Source organism: Jaminaea rosea (assembly GCF_003144245.1).
Source record: "Jaminaea rosea strain MCA 5214 unplaced genomic scaffold BDZ90scaffold_3, whole genome shotgun sequence".
In the NCBI taxonomy this organism is placed as follows: Eukaryota; Fungi; Basidiomycota; class Exobasidiomycetes; order Microstromatales; genus Jaminaea; species Jaminaea rosea.
Window position 1 is genome coordinate 342,138 of NW_020289977.1, and position 22,534 is coordinate 364,671.

Consider the following 22,534-nt stretch of genomic DNA (forward strand, 5'->3'; position numbering starts at 1 on the left):
GGGACGGGCAGCAGAAAGAGTGGAGCGCAGAGGATTTGCGAGCATCTCGAGAAGGGTAAGGACGTGATGAGGGATGAGGAGAGAAAGCAAGGTGGGAGGACGGGAACGGACGGACCGATCTGGTGTCGAACTTGCTCTCGATGGCCGCGCCGCTTGTTCTTCTCGCCCGCAACTCAACGCAACGCAACGCAACGCCCGCCCGCCTGCCCGCCAGGCTGCTCTCTGAGACCTGTCCGCTCGACTCGGCTTTCGCGGCGAAGCCCAGCCCACAAGCCTGGGCCAAACGCGACATCGACGCACTCGACGGCCTGCTAACTAAATGTGGGAGCATACTAAATCTCGATTCGTTGCTCACGTCTCAAGGGAATGATGATGGGAGGATGCAACAACTGAGAGCGAGTGAGAGCGAGAGGGGGAAAAGGAGAAGCTGAGGAGGCTACAGAGTACGAAAGGCGGGAGCGTAGGTCGAACCCACTCATGTCGTCGATCCACCGTCACCATTGACGGCCAACTTCTTGACTCCCGCTTCAGCCCCGCTCACGCCGCCATCGCCGTTGCTTTCCCCATTTGGTGATGCCTGCCCGCTCGTAGGTCGACTTGCGTCCGCCGACTTGCCTCCATTCTCCTCGGCGTCATCTTCGTCGTCATCGCCCCACTGCTCCCTCTGTGCTTTCTGCTCCTCCTCTTCCTGCCTCTCTTGCGACCACCCAGCCTTCATGTACTTGCTCATATCGAAGTCGTCGTCACCGTCGTCATCCTCGTCATCCTGCTGCAGCGATCCGAGGGTGAACATCTCACGTCCACTGAGGCCATTGGCCTTGTTCGCAGCAGCCTGCGCCTCCTTCTTCTTGCGCTCCACCTCCTCCTCTGCCGCCTTCTTGTCCTGGCGCTCCTTCTTCCATACGGCGAACGACTCGGCAGTCACAGGCGTCAATTGAGTGCCCAACTTGTGTCGCTCCGCCTCCAGGAACTCCTCGAGGGAAATCTCCGTCTTCTTTGCCAGCTCATCGAGCTCCTTCTTCTGGCTCTTGAGCACGAATCCAGGGGGCAAGCGATGTTTGTACATGCACTTCTCTCCTCCATTGGGGCATTCCCAGAACCACCCGTACTTGCCATCCTCGACAGCCTGGAGGAAGAACTTGCACACCTTGTCCGTCGTAGACTTCGGGTTGCCGTGCTTCGACAAGATGACCTTGTCCAGCTTAGCCTGGTCCCATGTGTCCATCGTGTCCTTTGTCTTGTCTTCCTCTGCCGCTGCTGGACCATCGCGCATATCTGTGTAGAGGTCCTTCTTCTCCGTCTTACGACCCGGGTCGTTGGAGTGGGCAAATTTGCACTTGGAGCCCTTTTCACACTTGCCCGCCTTCCAGTAGGCGCAAGTGAAGTTCTTGGGGTCTATGAGTGAGCGTAGGGGCAGCTTTGTCAGTTCGCTGCGTGGGATGCCCAGCCACTACGTACTCACCCGACCCAAAGGGCACCTTTGGCTGCACGACGGCAAAGAGCTCTCCCTCAATCTTTCTTCTCCTGTCTGCCTCCTCCTTCATCCTCTTCTCGTCCTCCTTCTTCTTCTGCTTTGCCAATGCCTCCTTGTTCAGTCCCTGCTGAGCCTGCTGCTGCTGAATCTGCTTGACCTGGCGCTGAGCTGCTCCTCCTCCCTTGTTCTTCATGCCGAACGTCTTGTCCACCGTTACCTTGGACCCGGCACCTCCCGCCTTTTGGTTATTCTTCTTTGGCGGCATCTTTGGCGTGTGCAGCGACGCGATGTGAGGTAGTCAAGGGGGGAGGGACGCGCTGTGGCGAGTAGGTAGGATAGGGTTGTAGTAACGAAAGCTGCAATACGGACTCGAGGCTCCTACTCCACAGACAACTTCGAACTCGCCGCCCAGATTCACTCGACCCAAACGACACTCACTTTCGAGGCGCGCACCTGTCCGTCGAAACTCCGTTCCGGGGCGGCGGCGGCGGCGGCGGCGGCAGGCCATGAATGTGCGTCAATGTGCCTGGTCCGCCCTTGGCTCCTCACCATATCGCCTCAATGCCATTCAAGTCACAAGACACCACGACTGAATGCTATGTCCTTGTCACGCACAACTCGCATTCAGCTTGTGCCGCTTCTCTTCCCACTCTCTTCCTTTCTCTGAACCCTGCATTCGCAGCCCGGATAACAAGCAGGCGATTCCCCTCCGCGGCGTGAGCTCTCGGCAGCCCACGCCTACTTTCAGAGGTGGCAAGTCGTATAAAGCATCGGGCCAGATTGAAGCGCTCACTGAGCGCAAGCAGGCCGAGTGCTGCGAGGGAAGGCGAAATATGGGGCGCTGGTGAGGTCTATGACCACCTCGACTCATCGGCTCTTTGCTGGACATCAGCGCTCAAGGCCTGCGCACCTGTTGCTGATCATGCGCAGCGAGTGCGGGCTCTGATTGCTCGGTGAAGACCAAGAGCTGATGGTTCAGGCTAGTAGTCGACTTGACCCGCTCTCATCCATATCGCTGCTCTCCGCCTCGCTCAGCCGTGCTCGTCCTCACATTGGCCAGAGAGGTCGCCCGCAAAGTGCCAGGGCTGAGCTCCAAGTAAAGTCGCGAGGTCACATCGCCCAGACTGCACCGAGGATGGCGATGAGGTGTCGCAGAAGGCGAAAAGGAGAACATGAAGGTGCAGGGAATCAGATAATGACATGGATTAGAGGTGATATCGAGGTCTGAGACAGAGAGCAAGAAGAGTAGCGAGGATACAAAGACAGGTAGAGCCAAAGGAGCGGAGGGGTAGAGCCCAATGGGCCTCACCCTCGAGTAGAGAAGATGACACGGTAGAAGCAAGTGGTTCAGTGGTGGTAGCAAGACGTCTTGGAAACTCAATTGAGGTCTGTCCTCGTTGCCCTGTGCTCCATGCGAGCTTCCGCTTTCAATGGTGTTGCCCATATGCACCGGGGGGCCACAAATCGCGCATATTGAAGGGATCACCCCCTGCGTTACCATCGACATTCATCGTCGATCCGGGCTGAACGCCAGCCTGCTGCTGATGCTGATGCATCTGGCCATCCGAGGCGGCAGGCTGGAAGGTATTGTAGTCTACGCCACTGCCGAAGATACTGCTGTAACCTGGCGTGAGCTGAGGCATGCTCTGGCCCCCAGCGTCCTCGCCCGCCGTCGCACCTGCTCTGTCCCCTGCAGCAGGAGCACCATTCGGCCAACCGCCAGCGAATAAGCTGCTCTCTCTCCTCCTCGCCGAGCCAGGCGTAGCACCCGTAGGCGGCTGGGTGAAGAAGGCAGAAGAGAAAGAGGGCAGGTCCAAAGGTGTGAAGGTAGGAGCGCTCAGACCATTGACGAAGTTAGCGAAGAGATCCCCTGAGCCACCGAGAGCCGACATGTCGAAGCCGCCATTGTTGCCGGTGGATGAGACGTCAAAGCCTGAAGCGGCTGCCGCAGCCGTAGCGGCGGCGAGGTCCGAGTAGTCTGCATTAGAAGCGCCAGCCGTGCCCGTATTACCGTTCGAGAACATGCCGCTACCTTGCTGACCGGCTCGAGCAGAGCGTGTGTTGGGCGACGTGAAGGTGCTGATGCTTCCCGAACCAGACGAGTCCGATGTGGGCGTGATGCCGAGGTCCTGCGTAGAGAGAGGAAGCTGGTCCAGGTGGCCACTGCCGCTGCGACTGGGCTGAGCATGATTGTGCCCGTTGGTGAGGCTGCCTGAGCTGCTGTTGTCGACGCGAGAGTGGCCGCGCACTGGGCGCTCGGACGGTGCAGCAGGGGCACCATGAGCAGTAGCGGCTGCATTGCCCGCCTCGTCCGCAGCGCTAGCCTTGCGCTTGGAAAGCACCGCTTGCTCCTCTTCCTGCTGAGCCGTCTCAACCTTGAAGATGCGACAAAGCGTCGAGAGAATGTCGTTGAGCCTACCTGCGATAGCCCACCTCTTCTCAAATTCGCGCAGGATCTCAAGACATTTGTTGATGTCGCTGAACGTCGAGTTGGAGACGCGGATGCCGTTCTTCTTTGATCCCCAAACCACGACCAGCAGCACGCAACCAGCCTCGAAGGCTCGCGAGCCCGCTCCGTGCCCACCTTCGTGGATAAGACCGCGCTTGAGAAGGTTGCCGAGGATCTGCGTCATAGACTTGGCGGCGTTGGTCGTGATAGCCAGGGAGGGGTAGTTGAGCGAGCTGCTCATCTTCGGTCCTACGATGAAGGGCCGATGCACCAGGATCTGGCAAAAGTAATACTTGCAGTACAGCATACTCGACTGGACGAGCCACTCCTCGTTCTTTTCATTTGCATTGTATCGGAGGTGCTTGGGGACGCTGTCGAGCCACTGGTTGAGGAGGGAGTCGATCTCTGCAACGATGAGCTGGTCCCAACCCTTGCCGACGAGACCGCGACTGACTTTGGCTTTGCCGATCGCGTAGATGGTGCGGAGGGTGCGACCCATAATCTCGTCCAGCTTGAGGGCTGAGAGGAAGCCGGAGATGTGGGCTGGCTTACCCTTGGGTTGCGTGGGGACGGCACCGTCTCCACTTGCGGTGAAATAGCGCTCGTCTACTTCGAGGGGAAGGGCGACGTCGAAATCTTCGTCCTGAACGGCCATGGGGCGACCGAGAGTCGTCGAAATCTCACGGTCGAGGGAGTAGGCTGTCCACCAGGTACGACGCCACTCCTCTTCGATGGCCAAGGGGTGCTGCAGACGTTGTGCCGTGAGCTTGCGGTGCGCTCCAGCGAACTCGAGCAGCCTGAAGACGACGCCAAGGAGACACCAGCCGATGTTGAAATGCAACCCTGTGCCGCAGAGGTAGACGACGGCGAGGACGAACGACTGGATGTAGCGCAGCGACCCACTGGGGCCCCGCGTGCCGAATGCCAGGCGCTTCCAGGAGTTGTGCCACTTGGCTCCAAGCGTGTTGATGAGGAAATCGTCTGATCGTGGCGTACACAGGACACGCTCGTCATCGATCAGACGGCTAGCTACGGCGAAGACCATCATGGCAACCATGACAAACTCGCGATCCAGGCGCAAAGACCGGTCCTGCAGCTCAGCGCGGAAGGTGACCTCGTTGAGGATTGGATTGTCGTGATGAGCCCGTCTGAAGTAGGCGTCGACGAGCTTCTTCTCCAAGTCGGGCTCGGGCCACGCGGTCATAGTGTCCTCGAGCTCGGCGGCGTCACGCGCAGGATCCAGTCGATCCTCCATGATCGTCGTAGGGTTCTTCCAGAACTCTGGACGCATCGAGTCGATCATGCTCTTCATGACTTCGCCTTTGCCGCCCATCTTCTCGAGGCCGTGGACAAGGTGTATGGTGCTCGAATTGCCAAGAAAGGCGACGGGGTCTGGGTGATGAGTGGACGAGCCTGCGTCGGTGGGCGGCGAGAGTGACGACGAGGTCTCTGGTGAGTCTTGAGGAGTGCTACCGGAGACGTCTTGGCGGCCTTGGAGCATGATCTTGATTCGACTCAGGTCATTGTGCTTGTCTGCGGTTTGGACAAGGGCAATCTCTTCATCGTTGTATGATTGGTCAGCTTCGTCGCCGGTCTCTTCCTCCTTGACCGCTATCTTGCCGCCAATGTCGTCGATGAAGCGTTGGCGCTCCGCAGGGTCGTCTGGCAGGACAGAATGAGCACTGCGAGCGTGGAAGTACGAATGGTCAGCCACAGCCTCGAGTGTCAGTGAGACTAAATTTCGCACTCACAGCTCATTACGACGGATTGAAGGCTGAGGCAGCGATTTGTAGGTAGTGGGCGGTGACGTGCCCGTCTTGTCCTTGTTTTCCTCTGGCAGCCTGACAGGCGGGCCAACACGCTCTGTGAAGTCGACGCCGGGGGCTAGATCAACGAGGAGCTGCTCCATCCTTTCCATGCGTGCCTCGAGGGCCTCGACGTAGGCGCGAGGTGGTGCTCGCCTCTTCGCCGCTTCTTCGAACTTGCACTCGTGACCATAGGTGATGCAGTTTGTGCATGCCGACTTGCCCGGTTGTAGGCCGTCACAGCGGATCTTCTTGCGGCGACAGATCTGCGGGTGGTTCCCGGGATCAGCCGGTGTCAGAGAGCCGCTGATACGGCCACTGCTCCACGGCGTACTTACATCACATGCTCTCTGAACTCTCCTTCGCTTTCCCCCATCATCGTCTCCACCAGCAAGCGCCTCGTCCTTCGACTTGGGGCTTCCGTGTAGGTGAGTCTCGTCGTGGCCCGCATCCGCCGTCGAGCTCTCTCCACCTGCATATCCCATTGCCATCCCAGCTGAGGCGCCGTAGTCGTATCCTGCGTAGCTCGTCTGCGGCGCAAGATGAGGAGGCAGTGCAGGACCCTGATCGAACGCGACCGCGCCTGGCGGCATGAAGGCCGGATTGAAGGCATTGAACATGCTGAGCGGCGTCGAAAGCGTACCGGCAGAGCTGATTGGGTATTGATGTTGTTGGTGGGGAGCCAAGATTGGGCTGCGGTCGAGGAGTCCAACTTAATACGTGAGCTTTCCTGGGCTGGCCTTTCACCTTTCACTCTTGGCTACTGTTGACCCTCCACGATCCCAGGAAGTCGCGGCAGGCGCAATAAAATGGTCGACGGACTACCGCGTCGCTCGCCGTCGTCGCTTCGTCGACGGTCACCACCCAGGTGACTCGCGGTAAGTCGATGCGGCGAGTCGGCAACCCCAAGATATCTGGTCTGGGCTAGCTGGTAGCAGCGACGGCCCCTTCTTGGCTATCTCTTTGCTGCCAAAAAGCCTCCGACCTAAGGAGAGTGACGCTGATCGCGAGGCCTGCCTTGGGCTTGGGTGGGTTCAAGTGCACTGGTAATGCGGGGGTGGCGCAACCTCTACGTCTCCGTCTCGAAGAGCGCTTCGGAAGTAATTCGGCTGGTCGCTGGCCCTGACTGCGGTGTTCCGCTCTTTCGATGGGCAGTTCCTTTGCCTTGGCGTGGAGACGAGCGACAGTGCTTTACGCCACACAACTTGAGCGGCGGATAATGGAGGGAGCAGGAGGAGAGCGCGGTTGGAGAGGATGAAGGGAGGCTCGATACTGATGCCGCCGGGCGGGGGCAGCTGTCGTGCGGGGCGAGTCGAAGAGTTGGAGTCGAGAGTGAGCTTAGACTATGTCCGAGCAAAAAATTGGGCGAGGGCCAAGCCACTGAAAAGACCCTCGTTCACAGAGCAGAGCAAAGCAGAGCAGCAAGCAGGAAGATGGCGATGGTAGCGCACAATCTGCTCGAAGAGGGCGTAGAGCAAGCAAGTCGAAGTGTTAGAAGCGGGAGAAGAAGCGTCGAGCCCGATTGGATCGATTGTTGAGCCAGAGCTTAAGGATAGGTTGGCCGGCAGCTGGTGCTTGCGTGGGAGTGCTGCGCAGATTCGCTCGCTCCCTCGGTGTAAAGGCTCAGCGCCACTGACGCGAGGACGGGCACTTTCTCTGACCTGGTTGACCGACGAATGCAAAGCGCGACGTGATGCGGCGCCGGGGTTCAGCTAGCTCAGGAAGTCGGCCGCGGACGAGGCAGCGATGACGGATGAAGTGAAGAATTGTGGCGTTGAGAGTTCGAAGAGGGCGACGACGGCGAGGACGGGTACCAAGGACTAATGACTGATGGAGAAAGTTGGCTCAAACGGGGGAAAAGCATACGTCGATGTCAGTCAGCTCATCTTACCACGCGCTGTCACGGCGATTCCCCGTAGTCTGATGATGATGTGCAAAGATCGATAATCGGCCTCTAAGTCCGATGTTGCTGAGCGGCCAAGCAATGCGGGGGAAACGGAGAGCAACTTGGGGAGGTGGTCCTCATTGCTCGTGAGAAGGGCTGGCAGCCAAGGACGGCGAGGACCAGCGCGAGGGCGTGCGAGGTGGACACGCGATGTGATGCGTTGTCGGTCTGCGCCTGCAAGTCGATGACTGCTTCGTGCGGGAAGCGCAGCCGGGTATTGAGCCTGGCTCGCGGGAGCGGCTGTTCAGAGCCGCAGATACGAGTCATCATCCTTGAGCTCAGCATCGCGAGAAGTGGGGCTCGGGCTGGGCTCAGTAGACCCAGCGGATCTAAAATGGATCACTGATCAAATGGCACATATGACATGACAGATGCACGCCCAAAAGGACACACACGCAGGCCCAATACGATAAGAGATGTCGTTGTACATTACACAGGGAGCATATTCAAGAATAGGGAGCGGAGCAATTAAGCTCGCATGGCGTTGGGGGGAGAAGTGGTGGTGCTGGTCGATCATCAAAAAGGTGTGGATGATCATCGATGCTGATGAGTTGACGCCAATGAATTGACGCCTTTACACCGACGGCTTTTCGCCCTTGACGGCCAGACCCGGCTGCTCACCCTCGCCCCCACCACTCTCAGACGGCGGCGGCGGCGGAGCACTCACAGGGCCGCGCTTAAGCATGGCCTTGTCGATCACGGCGTCGGCCTCGTCTGCCCTGTTAAATGGCCTCTTCCCGAGCAAATCTCTCATGTCCTCTCGCGTGATAACCTCCTTCTTGAGCAGCAGCTCCGCCACCTTCTTCACGTCCTCCTTCTTCTCTGTCAACAGCTCGGTAGTCCTCTTGTGGGCGTACTGGACCAGCTTGCGCACCTCAAAGTCAAGCATCTCGCCAGTCTTCTCACTGAAGGGCTTGTGCATCGACTCGCGATCCTGACGGTAAGAGATTGGGCCGAGCTCCGTGTTCATGCCGTACGAGGCACAGATCTCTTGCGCGATGCGGGTGATTTTCTGCAAGTCATCCTGCGCACCCGTGGTGATCGAAGTGAAGAAGATCTCCTCGCTCACACGACCGCCCAAGGTCATGCACATGCGGTCGATGAGCGCCTCGCGGCTGTAGAGGAATTTGTCGACTGGGTTGTACTGCGCGTAACCCAAAGCGCCGACACCGCGGGGGATGATCGAGACCTTGAGGAGCGGATCGCAGTGCTCAAGATACCACCCAACGATGGCGTGTCCCGCCTCGTGATGGGCAACGATGTTCTTCTCCTCGGGCGACAGGACGCGACTCTTGCGCTCGAGACCAGCGATGACACGCTCGATTGCCAGCTCAAAGTGGTGCTCGCTCACGCCTTCGGAGCCTTTTCGGGCGGCAATGAGGGCAGCCTCGTTGCACACGTTGGCAATGTCAGCGCCGGAGAAGCCAGGGGAGAAGATAGCGAGCTTCTCGGCGAGGAGAGGTCGGTCTACGTCGCCTTGCAGCTTGAGTGGCTTGAGGTGCACATCGAAAATCTCCTTGCGGCCAGAGATGTCAGGACGATCGATGGCGATCTGTCGGTCGAAGCGGCCTGGTCGCATGAGCGCGGGATCGAGGACGTCGGGCCTGTTGGTACCGGCGAGGACGACGACGTGCTCGTCCGTGGAGAAACCGTCCATTTGAACGAGGAGCTCGTTGAGCGTGCTCTCACGCTCGTCGTTGCCGCCAAATTGTCCACCCTTGCCTCGAGCCTTGCCGATTGCGTCGATCTCGTCGACGAAGATGATGCAAGGTGCGTGCTTCCTCGCCGTTGCAAACATGTCTCGTACTCGCGAAGGACCCACTCCGACGAACATCTCTACGAACTCGGATCCAGAGACGCTGAGGAATGGCACTTGAGCCTCACCCGCAGTAGCCTTGGCCAAAAGCGTCTTACCCGTACCGGGAGGGCCGGAGAGGATAGCACCGCGAGGAATCTTGGCGCCGAGCTTGGTGTAGCGCTCAGGGTTCTTGAGGAAGGAGACGAACTCCATGATCTCCTGCTTTGCCTCGTCCATCCCCGCTACCTGGTCGAACTTCATCTTGACGTCCGTCTCTTGATTGAACATCTTTGCGCGAGACTTGCCGATGCCGAAGATGCCCCCACCGCCACCGCCGCCACCTGCTGCGCCAGCCGCTCTCCTTGACATGTAGAAGAGGAGGCCGGCGAGGAGGATGGTCGGTGCGAAATGAAGGAGAGTGCTTGCAGTGGAGATCTCCTCGTGGTACGATACGGGAATGCGCTCGTGCGACGGGATGCCGAGCTCACGCTGCGCATCCTCAAGCTTGCGCTCAAAGGCCTCTACGGAGCCCACAGAGAACCAGAATGCTGCCTGACCCGCACCTCCACTGTTGTTGACAAGGTAGACCTTGACCTTCTGTCGGTTGACGACAACGAGCTTCTCGACGAGACCGCGGTTGAGGAAGGCGTTGCGGAATTCTTGCCATGTGATCTCGCGAGACGACTGGTCGGGAGAGGTGAGCTTCCATACGAGCCATGTTGTGAGACCGGTGGCGAGGAGGGCGTTGCCATTGACCTTGAACTCATTGCCGCCGCCAGCGCCGCCTGCCCCGCCGGTGCTGCCATTCTTGTTCGCTCCACCATTGCCACCCATCTGTGGCGGAGGTGAGGGCTTATTGTCCTTGCTATCGCCACTCTGCGAGCTGCTACTGTTCTGCTGACTTGCTTCTCTCTCCTTCATTGCCATCTCTCTCTGCGTCTTGAGCCCCCAGTGAACCAATGATCCAAACATGGGGCCGAGCTGCGACTGGAGCTGCTCCTTTGGTGGCACTTCTGGCAGCTTGTCCTCCTTCTTCTCCTTGCCGACGTCGTCTGATGACGATGCCTTCTTTTGCTCATCGCTGCCTGGCTTCTTTGGGTCTTCGGTCGGGGTGGCGTACCCGCGGCGAGTCAAGAGCGGGGCGACCCGGCGTGGAGCGGAGCGTGCTGATGATGAGAGCGCAACGCGGGCCAGTGATGATGACGAGGAGGAGGCAGATGACGATGCAGTGGCGGATGCCATGCGGCGGGAGAGCATTGAGGCCAACATGGTTGCGTAGCGACTGGAAGGGGTGGAGAAGGAAGAGGAGCTTATGGGTGGCGTCGAGCCAGTAAGACGTGACGCCTACTTTGAGCGTGCTATTGAGCCCGTTGGGCCTGTATCTATGTCACGAAAGGGGCCCGTCCTGTTGCTTGCTGAGGGATTTGGAGACGTAGCTAGGAAGGGATGCCGTGGTAAGGAGTCGACATCGTCGTCGTCGCCGCCTCTTGTCGTCAGGTCAGCTTGTCCGTCGACTCGACTCGACGGCTCAGTCAGACGAGGCGCAGGGGAAGCCGCGGCGTCAGTCCAACCCAAGAAGCCGGCCACGCCATCGCCACGCGGCATTTCACTCTTGTTCCGCTCTCTCCGCCCTCGGGTGCCTCCACCACAACGAGGCCGTTGCCGCTTTCGACTCGCAAGGGTCCAACAACGACCGTGCCGTACCTTCTTACCCAACAGTAGCATTGTCAGCACGAGACGATACAATGGCGCCTTCGTTGCACATCTCTGCCGGCCCAGACGCCAAGGCACTTCAACCAATTGCAGTCAACCACGATGACATCCCGCTAGAGTGAGCGAGGGCAAAAGCTGCGCCGCCTCCGTGTATGCAGCGAGCTCACCATCCGCGCCTGCTGCCTCCCCTCAATCTCATCCCTCTGACTCAGGATCAACTCTCCTCATTTCCACGGCCGAGCAACAGTTCGCATTAAGAACTTCACAGGCGTAGACCCACCATCCGTCACCCACCAATCAGACTCCCCTTACTTCAACGCAACGCATCGCAAAGGGATCACCTGGTCCATTCAGCTGCAAGGCCGTTTTCTCCACGAGGTCAATACGGACGACGTCGTCTTTGGCAATCAGTTTGACAAGCCCATCAAGGACCATCTACCATATGGTACGTCCGTGGCGTTGCAATTTGCCAAGATTGTCGACCCAAATCTGCAGCATGACCTGTACTGCGATACGCCCTGGGCCTTCAGTCCGCTCGTGGCGACAATGACACATTTCAATGTGCAGCGCCTCGAGAAGGAGGCGTTGAGCGAGAAGGGTGGGACAGCAAAGGAGGAGTTTGAAACAAAGGGGTATCCAGGCTTCCCCTCTCCTCAGGCAGATGGGGGAAAGGACACGCCAGCGGGCAAGGCAGGCTACGTGTTCGACAACACGTCCGCCCTTGTAGAGAATGCCGCTCGAGACGACGAAGGCAAGCGCGTGTTGGCAGATGAATTCTCTTCTCTCATGGACAACACTACCTTCCTCGGCCTCAGTTGGGGAAGCAGCGACTCAGACGACAAGGAGGACACGGATGATGCCGAGGCCTTGAAGGCACGGAAGCGCCTCTTTGGGGACAAGAAGAAGAGGCAAGCAATCAAGTTCACACCGGAGGATGTGTGGACTGCAGACTTTGACAACGGGTTCATCGACTTCAATACGTTGAGCTTGAGTCTGCCGTACGGTGGTTTGCAGTTTGATTTGAAGCGCTATTGGGATGGACAGCCGGTGAGATACGTCTGTAAGAATCAGTGAGTGCCATTTGTTGGGGCAGGAAGAGATCGAATCAAGCTTTGTATTGCTAACTGACGACCACTTCCTCACCCTCCGTCTCGCAGGAAGACGGGCGACATCTATTTTGTGGTGCAATTCACCATCGAGGACCTCGATGCATGACCGTGGCAAGCATAGAATGGAATAGATAGTCTTTGTGACATTGCATTTCGATGATGTGCAGCACGCAGGATTCTCCTTTGCTGCTTCATCCTGCTGCGCAACGTTCCCAAATGATCGACTTCCTCGCACTACGCGAACACATACTGCATCTCCAGCACCGGCCTCTTGACCCCCCTATCGCGCATGGCCTTCCTTACAGCGTCGCGAGTGACCAAGATGACCATTTGCGCCACCGGCTTACCACTGCCCATCACATCACCTTCGCCCATCGTCGCCGTGGCCGCTTCTGCTGCGGCATCAGCGATGAGTGGCTGACCCCCCTTCCCGTCTTCGATCTCAGGCAGCCCCTTCATCCTCATCTTCAATAGCCCACACTCAGCAAGTGCGAACGCCGTGTCCTCCACGCGAAGATTGGCTGCGATGCTGAGTCGCTCCAGCGTCGTGGCGAGGCAGGGGACATCGCGAGGGATGCTTGCTATCGCGGAAGAGGAGCTGGTGGCCGTTGCCGCAGTTGATGTTGTCGCAGGCTTGTCGCTTGGGTGGTGAGGAAGAAGATGCCGTGCTGCTCGGTCGAGCTTGACGCGTGTAGTTGAGGAGGTGGAGGCGCTGGCTTCTTCGCCGGGGCTCGCCTGCTGATCCTGTTCTCGATCATCGCCTGTTGCCGGTGATGAGGCCGCATCTCCTTGTGAAGACAGTGAAGGCTGCGAGGAGCTCGAAATTGCCTTTGATGGCCCAGCCTCCTTTGTCTCAAGAGGCGAAGTGCCAAACAAGAGCGCCGCTCTGATCCTCGCTGCCGCCTTCTGTTGCTCCTTGCTCGTCTTGCTCGCCTCCTGGCTGTTACTTGCCGCAGCTGCCTCCATCGCCGCCTTCTTACTCGGGCTCAATCCGCTCCCTCCCGCCGCAGCTACGGGCAGGGGCAGCAACCTCGCTGCAATATCCGCGTCATCATCGTCCAGCGCCAAAGCTAGCGTACGTAGCACAACAGCCGACCAGTAGGAGAGGTAACCCTTGAATCCTAGCTCGGAGAGAGGTCGCTCTGGCGTGCCGGCGATTCCTGAGGTGAGGGAAAGATGGTAGCTGTACTCGATCATTAGGGTGCCGAAGCCCTGGTGGGAAAACAGGAGGAGTGGGTCAGCGGAGAATCACCGATTATACGTCACCGTGGCGCTCTGCGACTCACCTTCTTCTGGAAAGGCGGAAACGTGATGATACACGCCAGGTTGTAATCGTCATACGACACCTTCTCCTTGCTAAAGAAGCCCAGCACGTAGTCGAAGCTAGCCGTGGCAGCGTCCGTCACGATGTAGAAGACGAAGGGCTCAACATCAAAGTAGATTGTCTTGTGGTCGATGAACAGCTTGCCAAACAAGCTCAGATTCTGGGCGTAGAGCTTCTCCTTTGCGCCATCCACCTCCCAGATGATGTGAGATCCCCTCTGGTAGACTTTTCGCCCTGGTGGATGGTGCTGCTTGCATTCTTTATGCTTGTGAGCGTACCAGGCTGCGTAGCTGCGGGTGTATTTGAAGCAACCTTCGCAGATCCAGAGGTGGGGGACTCGAGGGGTGGGGGGAGGTGGAGTGGGTTTCGAGGTGAGGGAGGAGGAAGGGGTCGAGGGAGGAGCGAGGGAGGAGGACGAAGATGAGGAAGGGAGCGAGGGCGGTGGCATTGCACTTGGGTCGAACGATGTTGGTGCTGGCTGTTGATTCCCATTCAGCTGCTCTGAATTCGAAGCGGCACTTTGCTGGCCAGAGCTGCGGATCTTGATCTTCAGCTTCGAAGACGAGGCCGTGCGATTCCCAGACGCAGGGCTGCCATTGGTGCCACTCGATGCTGCAGCAGAATGATCATCCTCCAGCGGATACGGGCTGTGGTACCACGTCTTGATGTCGTACTCGCCGTAGTAGACGCTACAAGTAAGCAAGAAGACGAGGGTCAGCCTGCGAGACAACATGACGGCGTATTCTTGCCCCTCTGCATGCTAGGCTCACCGATCAATGTTACGCGGCAGAGCCTTTCGTCCATCATCGCCTCTCCTCTTGGCACCTCCGAAGCTTTTGTCTGCAGCAGGCGTGGCGAGCGAGGTGTTGGGTGACTGCATCGAGGGTGACGACTGGCGGCTGTTGGAAGGTGAGGCCGGTTCGCTCTCGTCACCGCGAAGTGAGTGAACGCGGGCATCCTCGGGCTGATAGCGGGAGAAGCAGGGGGGAGAGAGTTTGGTGAGATGCTTTTCGAGACAGCGTTGACTACCGTGGTACGATCTCTGCAAGCTCACTTTGGATTCGCCATCTAACCTAGGCCTCTTGGTCATCTGGGCGGCGGCCTCGTGTTCAACTTGGACGACGTCCCCATTTGAGCCCTCTGCAGCGCGCTTTGCGAGCAGACTGCTACCAGATGACTGAGCGCTGTCATTGATATCCATGATGGGAGGCTGTATGCCCGCAATGTCCAGCCAGACGTACCCGCTGCCGTTGTCAGCCTCGCCGTGACGTGAACTTGGTAAGGGAAGGAGGAAGGAAGGAAAGAGAGGGTGACGATGAGGCGAGGGCCAGCTTAAGACCTGGCGATCAGGGCTCAACTATCCAATCGAAGCGTCAGGCGCCAGCTGACGTTCAGAGCTGCCTCGCTATGGGGGCAATCACGGCAGATTGCGAGGACACGGCTCGAGAGGGGAGAGGGTTGTAAGAAGATCCCACAACCACCTCTTTCGTCCGCTCCCGTCCTCTCTGTCCGCCCTCTGTCCGCCTGAGTCCTCGCCTCGCAGCGGGGCTCATTCGCACTCGTCAGGACGAGTAACCAGGATCGCATTTTTATAGAGATGGTGAATGACATCAACAGCCAGCAGGGCATATGGCGACTATGAATGGCTCGATGAATGATGAAGGGCCAGGAGCATGAAGATCTCTGCAGGCAAGGGTGGGTATGGGAGAGGGCGAGAGAAGATCGAGAGTCGCTGAATCAACCTGCACCTCAAATCATTGGCAAGGACCGCAGAGGCCGTACGTCTTTAGTCTCAATACGTCATGACGGTGCCTGTGGCTCCGAAGCGCTGCGGGTACCCAATGAAGTCAGGGCCTCCAGGATCCCCGTCGCCGCCACCAATAGCGGCGCTGCTGTTGGCTCCAATCGAATGTCGAGGCGACAGAGCCAGTAACTTGTCATCGCCCTCCTCCTGGTGATGATGATGATGGTGCTCATGGTGGTAAGTTGAGTGCATCATCGCAATCGACGAGCTCGAGCGGTCTGCGCTGGAAGGGGTGACGGGAGAACCGTCCATGAGCATGCTCTGCTCTCCCTCGATGAAGCCCTCGACCCCGCCACCGCCAAGTCTCGCCGACCTCCTCTGGCCCAACTGTAGATGCCCATGTCCATTCGCCTGCATCTGCCCCTTCAATCGCTTAGCCTGCGCCTTGGCCCATGCCTCAGGCGTAGCCCCGACCCTCTTCTTGAAGCAGCGATGCAAATGCCAATGGCTCACCCCGAGCTCCTCGGCAATGTACTTCAGGCCCTTTCCCTTGCTCGCCTTGCCATTCGACCCGCGGTGGATGCTGGCCAAAAGGCGCTCTTGCACCTGCCCGATGAGAAGGGTCTGGCGTTCCTCATGTGGATCTCCCCCTTGAACGTCCGGCTTGCAACGTCGACAAGCGCGGTAGCCTAGGGAGGTGGCTTGGCTGGCTGTTTCGACGAAGAAGATGCCGCTGCGTACCGGGCGACGTGAAGGGCATGTAGTGCGACAGAAGATCTGCGGATGCAGCGGCAGAGTGTCAGCTACGCTTACGCCTTCTCTCCTTGCTTCATCATGGCTCACCTTGGTCGAGAGGACGCAATAGAAGAAGGCAGCTGAGGCCTGTGGGTCGCGTGCCTGTACGGCTGCCCATTTAGCGGCGTCACTGACGTAGTGGTGAGCATTATCTCGCAACGTCAAGTGGCGCTCAAGACTGTTATCGTTGCCCGATGAGTGGCCGTCCTGGCTGGGCGAGTACGGGCTCATCTGGCCTTCGTCGTCAGACGTCTTGACGTTGTTGTTGCAGCTGCTTGACTGGCCCCAGGCTGGCCAATTTGAGCTTTTGCGCGTCGGAGACTGGTGAGCATCTGCGTGATGGTGCTGCAGCTGGTAGCCGTGGTGTGGTGAGGAACTGGAGTGGGCCAGCACACCGTCATTGCTTGGCCAGCCATACGAGGATCTAGCGCCGAGACCTTCGTCGCCGCCAATACTGCCCGTGCTGGCATCAATCCGACGGCTGCGTGGAGCTCGAGCAGCCATGGGAGGAGAGCCAATGAGTGGCTGACCGGGCAGAGGACCGACCTCATTGCCTCGAATGTGGGGGTTGAACTGCGTGTGCGACAGCGGTCGGAGGGGCTCGTAAGTGGGCACCGGCCAGCCGTGATGAGGAGAGCCCGTCACGGTGATGCCTGGATCGCTGTTGATCGTCGGCGCCGAGGGATAGAATGAACCATTATAAGGCGAGAACTGCTGGCTGTTACCACTGAAGGTGGCCGACTCGGGACCACGAAAGGTGCTTGCCCGTTCGGGCGAAGCAAGCGGAGGGCGAGCACCGCCATTCAGGCTGCCGGTGCCGGTACAGAGATCAGTCCTCGATGTCATCGTGGTGACCGTGGTAAGGGAACTTGAGACGGGCTCGGCGCCAGCCGGTCGAGCGACAAAGTCGGCGTGGCCGTTGGACGTCCGATCCAGCGCACCTTGGTGCGCATCGTGAAGAGGAACAGAGCTAGCATCGCTCGAAGCAGTGGTATCGCTGACATGGGGAGTATTGGCCCAAGGTTGAAGGTGGTTGGGATGGTGAAGTGACGACGAAAAGGGTGGTTGCCACTTGTACGACTGTGCCACGTCCGGTGAGCCCTGATTATACGGCGCCTGCGCAAAGGTAGGCGTGAAACCCGTCGACGTCGTCATGGATGTGCCGTCTTGAGCGAGCCATACCGAGGGCGTGAGAGGCTCGTGACTACCACCAGCCCAGCGAGGCGTGGGAAGCCGAGCTGAGCCAGGCGGCAAGCCTGCGCTGCTCTTGTTGAAGAACCATGCGGTGATAGGACTCCATCCGGTGGGCAGAAGGGACGATTGTGAGCTGCTGTCTGGTGCTAAACCCTTTGTATGCCATCCATCTGCGTGATGATGACGTGTATGCAAGCAGGTAAGAAGGTGCGCTTGCGTCGCTGCGCATGTGGAATCAACTCACGAGGCTGGCTCAGCGTAGGCGACTTGTGCATGCGCTCCTCTCTGCTGCGCTCAGCTTGCTCCTCGCCTTCGCTGTCATCGCCGTGATGTTCCTCGAGGATCATGGGTGGGGGTGTGCTGCGCTTCGGGCAGGGAGACATCTCGTTGTCGAGCATTGCAGGTGATGAGCTGCGAGATTGGCTAGTCGGTCTCTCTTGATTGAGGACAACGCTGTGGTGCTGAGGAACGGGTGCCGCAACTGCGCGTTTGCCGCGAGGGTATCTCGGATTGAGAGCACTGGCTCGCAAGGTAGGAGAGAGGGGAGGCAGACGAGGATGAACGACAGCAGTGGCAGATGGGAGGGGAGGAGGAGGAGGAGGAGGAGGAGGAGGGGGCATGGAGCTGCCGCTGATATGACGAGGCGAGGGGGTCGTGGCCTCTCGGCCCTGTCGCTCCCGGACAGTTGGCGTGGCCAGGTTGGTGACTCTCATCATGTTGCGCAACGCGGCTCTAGGTCGCAGGGTCTCGTTGGTGAGGTAGAAGCTTTGCCAGGAGCAACGGCTGCGTCGTGCCGTCTGTCCCTCGAATCCTTGCGACGAGGGCAAGAGCTCGCCCGTCTAGCTTAGAGCCTCGAGCCTCGAGATTGATTAGGCCTACCCGCTTGTTGTGTTTAGGCGGGCGCGCCAAGCAGTCGAGGCGGTGAGTGCCCGCACAGCTACGGCCGTGGCCGGGATACACAGGCTATGTTGGTGCCTGACGAGGGCGCACGTTGGCCGGCGAAAGGTCTGCTCATTGATCCTAGATAGTGGCGGCGACGGGGGCGGCGGCGAGAAGGACGCGCCAGCTGAAAACGACGATGACACCGACGACAACAACCAGCCGGCCGCTCACCAGCTCGTGATACAATGATACGAGGGTGGAGGGCTACTGCGCTCAAGTGGGAGAGTGGTGGACAATCTTACCACCAGTCAGGAGACCATAAGGCGTGACGGGGATCTGCCGAGAGAGACCATTTAGCTCTTGGACCCTTTTGCCCAACTCTTCAGTTCTTGCCGGGGCACCGCGGCTTTGCGGCATCATGGAGCGACCGAGATGAAGAAGGGCAAGCGATGCTGGTTGACGAGACCCTGAGACCCTTGAGCGGTGGATTGGCATGGGCGCTTCTTGATGCTATTACGAGAGGAGAGAGAGAGTAGCACTCTGCTCGCTTGCGACGCAGCTCCTCCATTCTTGGTGGATGATATGCAGGGGAGGCCGGGCTGGCGGGCTGGCTGGCTGGCTGCGAGTCGTTTGAGATCTGGTCGCGATTCTGCGCTTGGGCCACCTGTTTGTCTTGGATCCAGAGCTGCAGCCTCTTGTGGCTTGCCTTGCTTGCTTGGCCTGGTTCGCACGGTCGGAGGCTAATCGATCGAAAGGACCCGTCCCACCTCCTCTGCTCCCCTCACATCACCATTACTCCTCCTCTCCCCACCACTCAGTTTTCTCCCGTATCTCTCTCACTGTGATCACCTATTGACGCCCGTAGCGACCCCTCAGAGAATAAAGAGACCCCCGTCCCCCAACCACTTCTCTCCCGCCGCCGCTACCGTCGTCTGCAAAGCCTCAGCCTCAGTCTCGTACGGCGCGAGCCACGCAAATATACCACCACGATCATCGTCAGAATGTCCTTCCTCGGAGAATCAAGCGCATCAGAGCCGTCGATGCCGTCAATAGAGGACGTCAAGGAGTTTGGACGAGTCCTCGAGAATATGCTGGGAGACTCAGGTCGGGCAACCGCAAGTAAGGTGGCCGCCAAACTCTCCACTCTCGTATCGCCCAGTCCGACGTCAACTCACTTCGCAGCAAGGGTCATCAATCATCTTCCAACAGATCGCATAGTTGCGATCCTCTTCCCCGAGCTGCCGCCTTGGCTCGCAACTGCCTGCTGGCTCTCAAGGCTCATCGCTTTCCTCATTCTCGCGCCGATCCTTCTTGTCGGTCTGGTCGATTTTGCAGAGTACGCCGTTGTTCGGACGCTAGGTGAGTGACGGCGAGGCTGCGAAGTAGACACAAGAGCCTCGACTGACCTCATTTCCATCCTCGCTCTCCAAGGCATGCGACGTCGCAAGCTGCGAGTCAAGCCCAGCAGCGGCACCAACGGCACCTCATCGTCGTCCTCTCACAAGCCCAGCTCGCGATATCACAACCGCATGCGCCTTTCACCCGCTCAAATGCGCAAAGGCCAACATGCAGGCTACTTCAGTCCTGCTCCTCTCCTGGCGCCTGGAGCATACGATGCCGACGCCCTACTGCGACACCGCGCCCGCAGCACCTCTTCAGCGTCATTCGAAGCCCTCGAAGAATGGCAAAGGACCGGCGGGAGCTTCGCGCGAGTATCAGAAGTACGCATGGCAGCCTCCTCAGCCAGTGGGGCGTCCTCGCCCGAAGGGGATGGAGCTCCCTCTCCCTCGGCCAGGGCCAGCGTTGGAGTCGATGGCCCGTTAGGCCTCAGCGAGTCAGATGCAGAAGATAGCGGTGCAGAGAGCGGGTCGCAGAGTCCCGAAATTGGCTGGAGACAACGACAAGGCTTGAAGCACTCGATGCTCAACTTTACGCCTATGGAGACAGGAAAGAAGCAGCAGCTCGGATTGGACGTGGTGGACGATGGCACGCCTCGACTAGGCCAACAGGGTTGGGTCAACATAACTAGCTCGAGCGACAAGGAGAACGAGACCGTGACGCCCAGCGGCGTCGTTGCTGCGGCCATGGCAGCAGACTTGGAGCCTGACTTTGAGGCAGCGGCCGCTCTCGCAGCTCCAACGACTAGATCGAGCGATGCGTAGAGATGCGGCCAGAGTGAGAGGCAGAAGGGCAGGCGTGGTTCCATTTGCTTGGTTTCAAGTTGTTTATACAGACGCCTCTCTCACCAGACGCCCCTCTAACCACCCTCAAGATTGTACTATATATCCTGTTGCGGCGTCACGATATCCATCCGACTGGAGAGGAGCACTGGTCCGACGGCTGAAGCGGCCATCAATGCATTGCCAATTCTAGGTTGACGAGCGTGAGCACGATGGTCAGGGAGCAAGACTGATGGACGTATCTTCGGTGCTGCTCGACGTCCTGCCACCTACTCATCGTCTTGATGACCCCTGACAGCCAAGCACCATGACAGCCCCAGCGTGCCGTAGTCGAAGCATGCCCACAGATCATCACCGTGCTGACCATGCATTACGTCCAAAGGATTTCAGAGCTGTTGTGCTGGCCGTGCGTGAGCCGTACACTGGCGCGACGATGGTACAGCGCAAGTCTGACGGCGGCGGCTACGAGGTGTGCAGTCACTCTCGCAGTCTCCGAGGCGTGCGTCTGCTCACGTCTCTCTGGCCTACTCGCCGGCTCACATCGTCATCGGGAGTGGGATACCGCAGCGAATTCAGCGCATCCTCGCTGCGCCCTGACGCCTCCGCGACGAATTCAATGCCTTGGAGCGGGATAGTGAGGAGATCGCGTCCGGGCGAGGCAAGGCGGATCGAGAAGAAGCTCAGGTGAGATTGAGGCGACTAGCTATAGGGTCTGACAGCTTGCTATCCTTCTGTCGGCCAGTGACTCGATAAGCACAAAGACAGCGATGTGCAGGACAAATGATGGTGATGGGTCAAGGCAACGCCCACTCGCAGCCACGAGAGCGTGACGCATCGCGCATGAGCGTGGAGCGTGGAGTCAACGAGGTCTCCTTACCACTCCCATCCTAGCGCTCAGACGGTCCCTCTTCGTCCGTGCTCGTGCGCTCGGGGCCAACAGCAACTTGTCACCACCCCAATGCAATCAGCCGGCGGTGTTCGGAGCGCTGTCGACCATGGTTCTTCCCGCCGCCCGTGAAGTGCGGGGCAACAAACAAGTCGTCGCGAGCGGCAGACGAAATGCAGTCCAACTTCCGCCTCAGCCGACGCAGCGTCGCCGCCATCGGTTGGGCGTGTGACAGTCCTGAAAGACTTGTGAAACAGGATTGCGCCCTCTTGACAGTAAATTGATGATCGATCGAGATAGTTGTCGCCATTTCAGAGCGTCTTTGAGGACGCCACAATGGCTTGCGAAAGGGTGATTGGCGTCAACCTGGTTCGCCGCGCCCACTCGATGCGGACACCATTTGCGCATCGCGGCCATTCCTGATCTTCCCATCCAATGACCTCGATTGCCCTGCTCTCGTAAGGACTCGCTTTCCGGAGACCGGATTCACGGCGAGCTAGCAAGCAAGTGTTGGCCTCTCGTACATGTTCAGGATTCGCCTCACCCAGCTTTAGCACATGTTCTCTCACGCACAGCGTAAGCGCGCTCGTAGCCGCTTCCTCGCTCAGTCCCTGGGAAAGCAGGCGAGGCGGACTAAGGATGGAACCTCCGGCCTTGATTGGGCGGGTCGAGGAGAGGGCAGCGGAGTGGAGTGCGGGGGATCGATTGACAACAGCACATCACCCGACATAACCATCGCCCTCATTCGCTTGCGTTTCGAGATGCTCAGCAGCGGGTCAAGAGGGCTAATGGTGCGGTCGACCGTACTGCGAAGTAAGATCGGAACGAGGGCAGTAAGTAGCAATGGTGCCTGCCGCCATCGTACCTGGCTGGGGTTGGCAGCAGTGCCACAAATGAAGCCACGCCCAGGTTGGACTGCAGTCGCCCAACCCCCAGGTAGACCCCGCTCCCTCCCCGCCTAGAGACAGAGCTTCGTTGCTCCTGGGCCCCTCGGTCATGACGCCCGCCTTGACCTCGTACTCTCGTTGCCGTCGTGTGCCGAGCAAGACTCGGGGGTCCAAGCACCAGGGCGCAGCTGCCATGATGTGACATTTCAATTACTTTTCGAGAAGCACTGAGCGGGACGTTTTCCATCCCGACCCCTCTGTCCCTTCGCCGCACCGTGGGCGTGACGGTGCTGCAGGATCACTCATAAGGTAGACGCCCATTCGACCTATCTTGAGCGTGTCCCATTTG

At 58.9% G+C, this 22,534-nt stretch overlaps 7 protein-coding genes across 7 annotated transcripts; 2 read left to right on the forward strand and 5 right to left on the reverse strand.

Annotated features, from left to right (window-relative positions):
• Nucleotides 1-346: 346 nt before the first annotated feature.
• BDZ90DRAFT_230838 (hypothetical protein) lies at nt 347-1,853 on the reverse strand. The gene is made up of 2 exons (XM_025505623.1): nt 1,463-1,853; nt 347-1,395 (listed from the first exon to the last, which is right to left on the reverse strand). Exons 1-2 carry the CDS (start codon nt 1,737-1,739, stop codon nt 476-478), a joined length of 1,197 nt encoding a protein of 398 aa, XP_025363441.1. The 5' UTR covers nt 1,740-1,853; the 3' UTR covers nt 347-475.
• Nucleotides 1,854-2,901: 1,048 nt separating this feature from the next.
• Nucleotides 2,902-6,348, reverse strand: BDZ90DRAFT_258905 (hypothetical protein; the record flags this gene model as incomplete). The annotated part of the gene is made up of 3 exons (XM_025508122.1): nt 2,902-5,605; nt 5,675-5,994; nt 6,067-6,348. The coding sequence occupies 3 exons, from the start codon at nt 6,346-6,348 to the stop codon at nt 2,902-2,904; spliced, it is 3,306 nt and encodes a 1,101-aa protein (XP_025363442.1).
• Nucleotides 6,349-7,945: 1,597 nt separating this feature from the next.
• BDZ90DRAFT_230841 (ATP-dependent metallopeptidase Hfl) lies at nt 7,946-10,975 on the reverse strand. Its single transcript, XM_025505624.1, has one exon. The coding sequence runs from the start codon at nt 10,726-10,728 to the stop codon at nt 8,248-8,250; it is 2,481 nt and encodes an 826-aa protein (XP_025363443.1). The 5' UTR covers nt 10,729-10,975; the 3' UTR covers nt 7,946-8,247.
• Nucleotides 10,976-11,184: 209 nt separating this feature from the next.
• On the forward strand, nt 11,185-12,534 carry BDZ90DRAFT_230842 (DUF1769-domain-containing protein). The gene is made up of 3 exons (XM_025505625.1): nt 11,185-11,302; nt 11,397-12,254; nt 12,342-12,534. The coding sequence occupies exons 1-3, from the start codon at nt 11,217-11,219 to the stop codon at nt 12,397-12,399; spliced, it is 1,002 nt and encodes a 333-aa protein (XP_025363444.1). The 5' UTR covers nt 11,185-11,216; the 3' UTR covers nt 12,400-12,534.
• Nucleotides 12,535-13,364: 830 nt separating this feature from the next.
• On the reverse strand, nt 13,365-14,065 carry BDZ90DRAFT_218146 (acyl-CoA N-acyltransferase; the record flags this gene model as incomplete). The annotated part of the gene is made up of 2 exons (XM_025504354.1): nt 13,365-13,505; nt 13,580-14,065. Coding segments are annotated over 2 exons (627 nt in total), but the record flags the coding sequence as incomplete, so codon positions are not given.
• A 1,118-nt stretch (nt 14,066-15,183) lies between these two features.
• BDZ90DRAFT_132048 (hypothetical protein) lies at nt 15,184-18,402 on the reverse strand. The gene is made up of 3 exons (XM_025503384.1): nt 17,595-18,402; nt 16,205-17,520; nt 15,184-16,138 (listed from the first exon to the last, which is right to left on the reverse strand). Exons 1-3 carry the CDS (start codon nt 18,064-18,066, stop codon nt 15,410-15,412), a joined length of 2,517 nt encoding a protein of 838 aa, XP_025363446.1. The 5' UTR covers nt 18,067-18,402; the 3' UTR covers nt 15,184-15,409.
• A 648-nt stretch (nt 18,403-19,050) lies between these two features.
• Nucleotides 19,051-20,609, forward strand: BDZ90DRAFT_230845 (hypothetical protein). Its single transcript, XM_025505626.1, has 2 exons — nt 19,051-19,591; nt 19,664-20,609. Exons 1-2 carry the CDS (start codon nt 19,321-19,323, stop codon nt 20,392-20,394), a joined length of 1,002 nt encoding a protein of 333 aa, XP_025363447.1. The 5' UTR covers nt 19,051-19,320; the 3' UTR covers nt 20,395-20,609.
• The last annotated feature ends 1,925 nt before the right edge of the window (nt 20,610-22,534 follow it).